General features: G+C 65.4%; 1 protein-coding gene across 1 annotated transcript in view; it reads left to right on the top strand.

The window, feature by feature from the left end:
* Positions 1 to 640: 640 nt before the first annotated feature.
* VSTM2L (V-set and transmembrane domain containing 2 like) overlaps positions 641 to 10,152 on the top strand; it is a 14,809-nt gene continuing 5,297 nt past the window's right edge. Inside the window, exons 1-2 of the mRNA XM_035343808.1 lie at positions 641 to 695; positions 9,622 to 9,791. Coding sequence (XP_035199699.1) covers positions 9,648 to 9,791 — 144 coding nt within the window. The 5' untranslated portion in view covers positions 641 to 695; positions 9,622 to 9,647. The remainder of the gene's footprint in view (positions 696 to 9,621; positions 9,792 to 10,152) is intronic.

The following is a 10,152-nucleotide window of genomic DNA, read 5'->3' as shown; positions in this document are numbered from 1 at the left end:
CGGGCGGCGCCGCGTCGCGCTCCGTCGCGCCGGCGGCTCCGCGGAGCTGCGGGCGGCCCGGCCGAGCCGGTGCCGGGCTCCGCCGCTCCGATCCCCGGCGCCCGGGGGCGGCCTCTGCCCCTGCCGCTGGGTGGCGGAGCTCGGGGGCTTGGCACGGCGCGGCCCCGCGCACGGCGCCGTGTAAGTGTGCACCCCCGGGCGTCCTCGTGCACGGTGCTGTGCATCCCCGTGCAAGCCTGCATCCCTGTGCTCGGCACTGTGCATCCTCGTGTGAGCGTGCATCCTCGTGCACAGCGCCGTGCACCTCCCGCTCAGCGTGGTGTGCTCCCGCGGGCCCCTCGCAGCAGGAGCAGCTCCGCTGCTGGCTCTGGCCGGGGGAGGCTCTTCCTGCGGCCCCCGAAGAGAAAGTCTGTTCTAGTGCGGGGGGCAGAGCAGGTGACAGGAACACCTCGGAGCACGGGACCTGCCTTTCTCTCGCTGTGCTGACACGGGAGGGTTTAACCCGAGCCACAGAGGTGTGACCGTGGGGTCTCTGTGGGAGCTCCGCTGCAGGGTTGCCGCCAGCCCCACAGTGTGGCTCTGGAGCAGGAGGCACAGGAGCTGCTCCCTGCCCCGAGGAGCCTCCAGGCAGAAGCGGCCCCGTGGTGGCTGTGCCGTGCCGGGGCTGTGGGGACGCCGCGTCCTGCAGCAGTGCGGTACGTGGGCCGGCAGTCACCTGTCTGTGCCGTGCAGGAGGTTTGCCTTTGCACCGGTGGGGTAAAGACAGCAGGATTTCTGGACCCGCCAGCCCGGCATGCTGGAAGGAGATGTGGGCGAACAGCCTCCATTATCCTCTGCTGCTCCCCTCAGAAATTCAGCAGTAGGCAAATAAGTAGTGAAATGGTCGCTGCGAGGAAGAAGGGAGCAAAGGAGAAAAATATTCTGGTAGGGTAAGTGCACTTTGGAGCCACATTACAGCTTTCAACTATGAGCAGTTCTGCAGCAACTCACTTAATCACAACAGAAACCTTTATTAACGATACTGAAAAGCAGTGAGTAAGTGGGTCATGTATAATAAGCCATTTGCGTTCAGTAGGTGAATACCAATTTGATAAAAGCTGTGTGCTGAAAACCTGTATAAATTGCTGTTTAGCAGATTGGAGATTGATCATTGCGTTGCTTGCCGGTGCAGCTTTCCCTGGCACGGCGGGGCTGGGGCGCAGAGGGGCAGGATGCGGCCGGCCGGGCAGAGCGGGGCTGCCGGGGCCGGGCAGCTCCTGCCGGGCTCTGCCGCAGCCGCCCGAGCTCACGGCCACCATCTCGCAGAGCCTCTCCTGTGTCCGGCCCGGCCGGGAGCGCGTTCGCTGTTATCTTTCGCTTGGCCCCAGATGTGGGGAGGAAACCGAACGGAAACTCGGCGGGCATCAGGGGCTGCTACAGAGACCTGCGCCCTGCGGGTGAGGCCAACTCCTCCATCCGACGACCCCGCAAGCACGAGCGATGCGTTTCCAGCTCACATGGCAGCAAGTGCTGCTCTGGGAGGGAAAAGAAGTCTCCGCCAAAGAAAGTCCTTTCCCTGTCCCCATGGCAAGGGCTCTGCCCGCAGCCAGCTCCAGGCTCCGAGGTGCGGCCCCGCCGCCAGCCCCGTGGCCCCCAGGAGAGCGGCGGGCAGCAGCGCAGCTCCCCGCCGCCCCCGCGAGCTGCGCTCCTCTCCTCGGGCTGGCTCCTTCAATTATTCATGCACCCCGGCGCAGACAGCGTGTGCGCGCTGGGCTGGCGCCATCGGCTTTCAAACCTGCGCCGGCTGGGAAGCGCCAGCCTCCTTCCCAGCCTGTCTGCTCCTGGAGCGGGCAGGGAGCCGCTTGGTAAGCAGCTTGCATTGCCGGGGAGGAGAATCCTGTCTCCTTCCTCGCAGCGTTTGCGAGTGTTAGTGTCTCACCATCAATAAAGCTGCTAGTTGAATGGCTGAAGGCTGGAGGGAGCGGTGCCCCGACTCCCCGGGGTGCTGCCCCTCTCCTTTGTCTCACACACCAATGATTATTCTATCAATTACTTTCATAAACACTTTGCATTGTGCTGGATTTTTTCATGCTTCCTGGTGGGAATACTCCATCCGATGTGTTTTTCCTGCTGCTGTTCGTGCAGTCATTCAGCGCAATTACTTCTGACACCTCTCCTCATCAAATGTCTGCGCTTTCTTTTCCCTTGAAGAAGGCTGACAGACGATGGGCCAGACACTGGGAATTATTACGTTAGGACAGTGACAGCCAGTTTTAATCATAACGCTCCCTGGGAGCGAGGCAGCACACCAGAGCGAGCAGCCGGCGCGTTCGGCAGCAGCGCTGGCGCCGTGGGCAGGGCAGCGGGGCCGGGGGGCAGGAGCGGGGGCACGGAGCTGGAGGCTCTGCTTTGCCCCCCCCCCACCCCGGTGCCTGCTTTCAGGGTGCCGGGGTTGGGGCTCGCCCACCCGGGGACCACCTTGGGCGCTGCCTCTGGTGCTCTCCGTAGCGGCTGCTTGGGGGTTGCGGTTGGTGGCACAGGGGCTCGGGGGCGGTCACTGTTCCCCAGCCCATCGGTACAGGGCCTGGCTGTGTCCTGCACCTTTCTCCGTGGCCTTTTGCCTCGGCTCAGGTTTGGCTCCCGCCTGGCTGCCCACGGGCGGCTCTGCCGCGGCCGATGGCTTGTGCTGGGGGTGCCGGGCGTGAGGCCTCGTGGGCCGGGTCTCCAGCTGCGCCCAGCTCTGTCCGCCCGCTCCCAGTTAGCGCCCAGCACCCGGTGCCTTGCCGTGCTGGAGATCATCCCCCAGCAGATGAGCGCCACAAGCAGGTGACGTCTGAAGGACAGGCTGCCAAACGCTGCCTGGGGTCCCTCGGGGAGCCATAGTAACAGGCCATTTTTTTTTTTTTTTGCTACTTATACTATCAAATAACGGCTCCTCCTCATTCCTTTTGGGAGTGAATTGTCTGAGACACGTTACTCCACGCAGCAATCCGAGAGCAGAAAGTCCCCTGCCTGCACAAGGCGCTTGCCCAGCGCCGGGGCGAGCGGGGCTCTCGCTGTCGGCGTCTCCTCTGCTGCAGCGAAATGGGGGCTGCGGGCTGCAGCCCAGCCCCCGGTTGCCAAACATTAGAAATACTCGCAGGTTTCAAGGTTAATTCAAACTCCCTGGCAAGGTGAGCTCTGGCCTGATCACAGTCACAAAATTAGGTGGATTTTGTGTTGTTTTTAATTTACGCTGCAAATTTGAGGTAATTCTGCTGCTAATATGACAGTAAATAGCGGCAGAGAAATGGCTCTGCTGCGCCCACGTGTGAGCACGAGCCCCCCCTGTCCCCAGGCAGCGCTCGTGGGGCTCCGACCTGGCGCTTCCCTGGAAGAGGGGCAGGTGCAGAACCGCCGGAGCAGCGCGGTGCGTCCTTTGTGCTGGAGCACGGCGGGACCTTCGGTGGGGAAAGCTGGCCCCGGGCTGCTTTGGTGCTGCTCTGTCTGCAGCCTCGGGGCAGGTTTCAGATCTGCAGCCAGAGCCAAGGCTGGGGGGAGCTCTGGGGGTCTGCGGGAAGGATGGGGGCATCTGCACCGGCTGCAGCCAGAGCTGCCGGCCCTGCTCTCGCTGGTGACACCGGCCATCACACCGCTGTTTATGCTCTGTTTGTTTGCTGTGATCTGGTTTTGGTGACCAGGGGCCAGCATCCCTGCACACAGGCTTGTTAGGAGGAGATTCATTCATAGATTTGAATGGGCAGATGGGACCGGGAGGGCGATTTTTGGTCCAATTTGCATAGAACAAGCCCAAAACCCCGTGTCCCTGGGGGCATGGCACGGCGAGGGCATGGAACAGCATCTGTCCTCCTGCAGAGCAGTGTGCAGGGACGTTCTGGTCCCTGGTGACCCCTGCGCAGGGAGCCTGCACCGGGGGTCGGGAGGCCCCCTGGTACCGCGCGGCGGCCGTCGGTGCCGGTGACACGAGGTCGGCCAGGAGGGACGCGGTTACCTGGGGACCGGGCAGCGCCCCGGGGCTGCTGTTGGCTGTGGGGTGCAGCCGCTCCTCCTGCAGCCCTGCAGGCACACGGCATGGAGCAAACCCAGCCCGTGGAGCGGTTCTGGGGAGCCGGCTGGGGTCAGGGTGGGATTTGCCGCTGGTGTGCCAGCGGGTGGCATCCCTGGGGAGGGCTGGGTGCTGCCGACAGGCGCCAGGGCGGAGAGCGTGGGGACGGCTGTCACTGCCACCCTGTGTGCTCCTCGCAGGTTCCTCCATGCTTGCGCTTCGCTGCCACCAGGAGGGAGCAGCTCAGCTCTCCGGCAGCTCCTGCAGCCGGGTCCTGCCTCTGGTTGAGCCCCTGGTGCTGGTGCTGGTGGCGGTGAGCGTCGGTGCGGGGTGACCTCGCTGTCGGCTCCTGCTGCTTGCAGTCTGGGCACGGACATGGACCAGCCCGGCTCGGTGCCTCCGGGCTGTAGGTGGGGCGCAGCCGCTGATGCTGCCTGGGGTGGGGTCTGGGTTGGCACTGCCAGGGGATGCCCCTCGCCCCAGCGCAGACCCAGGGTTGCTGCGGCCAAGCCTGGGGCCGGTTTCCTCCCAGTTCCTCCCAGCCCCGGCCCCTCGCTGCGCTCCTGCTGCCGGGGTGCGAGGAGGGGGCGGTCGAGGGCGAGGATTATTGGGAGAGCGCGGCTGAGCTGGCAATTAGTTCTCTGAGTGTCTTGACTCACCGAACCATAATAAACCATGAATTATGACTCGGAGCTTTGTGAAGAGAAAGAAAAAGCCACACTTGATCGCAGCCCAAAACACAATAGCGGCAGTCTGGGGGAGGGGGCGGCAGCAGCGGCTCTTGCAGCGATCCCGTGCCCCCCCGCACCCGGTCCTGCGCCCCCCGCACCTGCCTGCCGCGTCCTCCCCTCCCTGGGGGCTGTGGTTCCCCAGCCTCATCCCCGAGCCCCTTTCCCTCTGTTTCTCCCTCCCACGCTCGCCGTATCGTGGCAGAGTTTGAGGGCGATGCTGCCCAGACCCCTTCCCAAGGCGCGGGGCTCGGGTGCTGAGCGGGGGGTGGCTGCAGGATGGGGCCCGCTGCTGGAGCTGGGTGAGCCCCTGCCTGCAGCCCCAGCCCAGCTCTTGCTCAAGCCCTTGGCCCCAGATCTTCATCGCTCGGCCCCAGGGGGGGCTCGCCCAGCACCCCAAGGCATTCCTGCAGATTTTGGGGTGGCCCCAGCCCCTGGGCTGAGCTCGGGGTGGGCAGGGAGTGGTGCGGGGCTGGTAGGGGGGGGATCGGCCCCCAGCAGCCCCCACTGGAGGGGAGCGGGTGCTGGAGCCGTCCTGCCCCCCCCAGCAGAGCTGTGCCTGGCGGGGCTGTGGGGGTTCGGTGGGGTAAATAATTCACAGAGCAAGCTAGAGCACTAACCAGGTAATTAATATGCATTTGCAAGTACCTGATACAGAGGTAACCACCCTTCAGTGCGTGTTTACACAAATATTACCCTCCTGCATGCCCACAGGGCTGCGGAAGCCACAGCTCGGGGCACGGCGGCACGGGGCTGCCCCAGCCAGGTCCCCGCAGGAGCGCCCTGACCGCGGTGTGTCCCTCCTGTCCCCGGTCCCTCCCGTGTCGGTGGCTGCTGGGACTGGCTCTGGGGTCTCTGTGCCTCCTGGTTCCTCCCTGCCCTTTTCCTTGGCTCCTGCAGAGCTGCTCCCCTTGGGTCTTTCTCCCTTTCTGCTCGTGCTCCCCTTGCCCAGGGACGCCCCTGCCTGCTCTGCACCCGTCTGTTCGGGGAGGCGTTAGGAAATGATTCCGGCAGGCTCGTGCAACGCTTCCATCCTGCGGGTGCCCCCAGGTGATTCCCCCCCCATCTCTGCGATTCTCCCACTGTCCCTGGGGGCTCTGCTCCCCGGCAGCCCCAGCCCTGTGCGGCGAGGCCGGTGCCTGCGGGGCCGCATCCTGCGCACGTCCCCGAACTCGGGAGCTGGAGCTGCAGCGCCAGGAGTGGGCTGTGGGTGCCTGGGGCTGGGAAAGCCACCAAACCCACGGGCATCTGGGGGGGTCCCCATGAAGAGAGCACCAGGGCGAGGGGGGCACAGGCTCCTGCGTGCTGGGGGACGGGCGCAGGGCTCCCGCGGTCGCTTCCAGGCGCCTGGCACGGCCGTGGCCTGGCAGCAGGGGCCCCGTCCTCTCGCCTCCCTTTGGAGGCAGCCACGGGGCCGGATCCTGCCCCCGCGGGGAGGGAGCCGGGCAGCTGCTATATCTCGGGTTTATGAGAGCACCAAGCTGTCCCAGCAGGCGTTTTCAATTCCGTTTATCTGTGTTTCCCCATTGAGTTCATTTTATTTCCCCTGATTTTTGTTTCCTGGAAGATTTATTGATCCTGATTTTCGCAGTTTATGACAGGTAGCAGGCCATAAACCACGCGGAGCCGTGAGCCCGGTGCAGTCCCCCTCCCTTTGTCTGGGAGGACGCGGCGCCAGCACCAGCGGAGGGGAGAGGGATGGGACTGGGGGCTGCGGGGGGGGGGGGGCAGGGGGCAGCTGGGGGCCTCAGCACTCACAGCCCTGTGCACGGAGCAGACCTCTGCTTGTCCCCGCCGTGCCGGGGCTGCGGGGTGGCGGTGAAGGAAGGAGGGTTCGGTGTGGGGCTGCCCCACTGCACAGCCCCCCGGTGCCGTGGGCTCCTCTGCAGGGGGGCAGCGCTGGGGCTGGCGCGAGCCCCTCGGAGCTGCGTCCCCACTGCCTGCACGGTACCAGCGGTGTCCCCACCACCGCCAGGGGTGGTTTTGTCCACGGTGCTCTCGCTCTCTGGGGGCACCGGGGGTCCTCAGACGCAGGAGCCCTGCTCCTTGCAGGGGCACGGCACGGGCTGGAGGTGGCTCTGCGCTCTGTGGCCACGCTGCGCCGTCCTCGCCTGCCACCAGCTCCACCGCGACAGCCCCGTCACTGCTCGCCTTGGAGGGTCCCCAAACTGTTCATCACTTTCATAGGCCATTGAGAAGCGCGGGAGCCAGCTGCCAATTCACTGCCTGATCAGAAGGTAACACCGTAATGGCCCTCATTAAGGCGATTCTTTATTCTACCCCTGGCAGCAGCTGGGTCTGGAGCTCCTGCCCTTGTCCTCGGCGCGTGCTGCCTGCCCCGTGCCGGGCGGGTTGGAGGTCGGGCAGCGATGGCAGGTGGGGAGACGGGGGCTGGTGGTGGCTGAGCCGGGGCTCTGGATTGAGCCGGGGCCAGGAGCACAGAGGGGCTGTGTGCAGCCCAGCACGGGCACCTTCCTTAGCAGCCCCTGCCAGACCGCAGCTAGCCGTGCCCACGCTGCTCACCCCCCCTCAACTCCTGAGCTCTCAGCTTTGTCTGTGGACCTGGCCCATGGTGAGGCTAAAAAACCCCACGGGGCGGCGGATCCGAGGAGACGCCTGCTCCCCGGCTGGCCTGAGCCCTGCGGGGAGGAGCGGTGAGGCGGGGGGGGGGATGAAGGGCTGGGATGTGCGGGGAGGTGTCCTCACCTCCCCTCGTGCTGTCAGACATTATTTAGGTCCTGCTCCCGCTGCCGTCGCTGGGTGCTTTATGAGCTGTCTGCTGCGAGCCCCCAGCTGCTCCCAAACCCACGCCGCTCTGTTTGGCTTTGTGGGTTTTTAGGGTTAGGGCAGAAACACGGGGCTGGCCGAGGGGCGCAGCCCCCCTGGAGGGGTCCTGGGGCAGGGGCTGGTGCCCTGGGGTGGGGGCGGACGCCTCGGGCAGGGGGCCCTGGCAGCACCCGCCTGGGTGTGGATGCGCTTCAGGGAGGCTGAGCCCTGAAGTTAATTAATACGTAGCTTCCCAATTAAAATCTGAAAGAAAGAAGGTGCATGATTCCATCAAGCCTTTTCTCCGCTCTCTGCCAAATTCCCGTCCGTGGGAGCTGATTTTAATTGTGTTCCGAGTAATTCAGCCATGGGCTGCAGACCTCGGGCCGCCCAGCACAAAGCCTGCCCCTCAGGCCCCAATTAAAGCCCTGCAGGCTGCCTCCGGAGAGCAGCCGGGGAGACGCGGCGGGGCCCAGGGGGGCACACGGTGCCCGGCGGGGTCAGGGGGTGTCTGCGGGACCCTGGCTCTGGGGAGGGGGCTGGGAGCCAGGCGGCTGCGGCGCCCGTGGGGTTGGCTCCTCTCGCTGTGCTGTGCAGCGTTTAAATAAAGCCAAAGCTGGGGTTAAGGGAAAGCCTCTGCCACCGCCGTGCAGGGACGATGTGACCGCGGCGTGAGCATGGCACAGCCACGGCGCGACCACGGCACAGCCACAGCCGGCGGTGGGGCCTGGCCCAGGGGAGGGGTCCCTCGGAGGGCTCTGGTCCCAGTGGGCTCTGGTCCGAGGCAGGTGCTGAGCCTCGTGCCGGCTGTGCCTCGTGTCGCTTTGCAGCCAACGCCGGGCCCTCGTGTGCTGCGTGCGGCCCCAGACCGCGGGACCGCGGCCCCAGCCGCAGCTTCCTCGGCGCCCCTGCGTGGTCCCCGCGTGTCTCCCGGGGGCCAGGTCCTGTGCGAGCGGGAGCAGCGCCGGGAATTCAGCTGGGAGAGCGGGACACTCGTTAAGCCCCTTATACTATGTATTTTCCTCAGTTCCCCCGCTAAGATGGATTAAAGGAAAGCGATAAGTGTAAGGGATTTCCATGCGTCCAGGGGGACAGAGAGATATTAAAGGTATTAACCTTTCTGTCTAGGCTGATAATAATTCGTTGTCAGGTGGGATCAGGACTTGGTGAGAAGCCCCGGGGAGCTGTGCGCGGCTCCCAGAGGGGTGGGTGTCCTCGGCGGGCACCCAAGGGACCCGTGCGGCAGCTGGGAGCTGGCAGCATGTGGCAAGGGACAGATCCTGCTGGGGACTGGGCGGGTGAAGGCGAGGGGGCCGGGTGGGGGCACCGTGCTGCCCCCTCCACGTGCCCGGCCCACGAGGATCTGGGGGATGTGGGCGCCTGCATCCTCCTTGCATCCAGCCCTGCTCCGGAGCCGTTTCCAGCGGGACCGGGGCCACCCCAGGGCAGCGGGGGGGGTGCTGGCAGCCCCGGGTCCGGCTGTGCCAGCGCTGGGGGCTCAGCCCATGGTGAGGCTAAAAAATCCCCACGCCGTGCCGGGGAGAAGACGCCGTGACAGGCGCCGCAGATTGTGACAATAACATTTCCTAGTGACCTGCACGCTGGGGCCGCCTTTACAGAGGAACAATAATCTCTCCAGAGAAGATGAAAAGAATTCTAATTACATCTCCGAACAATATTTGTTTTGAGAGAGGAAAGCAAACCATATGGCGTGTGGGAGACTGTTTGGGGGCCGCATTAAACAAGGATTTGTTTTTCATTTATGCTCTGATTTCAGCGGCGATGCGATCACGCTTTGTTTATTTACTACCTCTTGGAGGCGCGTGGGGTCCCGCGCCCGCTGCAGGGCAGGAGGGCGCCGCGGGCACGGGGTCACCCGGGGGGGCTCCCGCTGCCTCGCTGCCCTGGGCTGCCTCGTGCACTGCCGTGGGGCTGGGACGCTCGTGGCGGGGGAGAGGGGGACGGCAGCGGCCACCCCTGCGCAGCTGGGACAGGTCCAGCTGTTGGGTCGGCCAGGGAGGGGACGGGTCCGGGTGCTCCCGGTGGCCCCGCTGGCGGCACCGTGCCCGCAGGCACCCACCCCCCCCGCTGTGCCTCCTGCAGCCCTGTTCACCGAGACCCCGCACGACATGACGGCCCAGGCCGGCGAGGACGTGGAGATGGCGTGCTCCTTCCGAGGCAGCGGCTCCCCTTCCTACTCCCTTGAGATCCAGTGGTGGTACGTCCGCAACCACAAGGACTGGACAGACAAACAGACGTGGGCTTCCACCCAGGTAACGGCCCACCCTGCCTCTCCCTCCCGCTGGGGACCAGAGCCCTTCCCCACGCTGTCCGCAGGGGGTTGCCCTGCGTCCTGGACCCGTGTCCCCAGCGCCTCCCCAGCCTGCGGAGCACCGGGGCCCTCCGTGGCTCAGGACCACTGCAAGGGGTGCGCAGCCCCCGGCCGTGCCGAGGGTGCTCCACGGTGGGAGCGGGGCAGGGCTGGCCTGGTGTCCTGCCCCAGCAGCCGTGGGGGCAGATGGCACGTCCCTGGGGATCTGACACGGGGCGGGGGGGTTGTCTTTGTGCTTCTGCCTTCGCCCGTCTCATCACAAACCTGTTCTGTCGTACCCATCCCTGCATCATCCCCCCCCC

This window comes from Oxyura jamaicensis, chromosome 20, assembly GCF_011077185.1.
Source record: "Oxyura jamaicensis isolate SHBP4307 breed ruddy duck chromosome 20, BPBGC_Ojam_1.0, whole genome shotgun sequence".
Classification (NCBI taxonomy): Eukaryota; Metazoa; Chordata; class Aves; order Anseriformes; family Anatidae; genus Oxyura; species Oxyura jamaicensis.
Note: the sequence above shows the minus strand (reverse complement) of the source record. Positions and strands in the feature narration are given on the sequence as shown.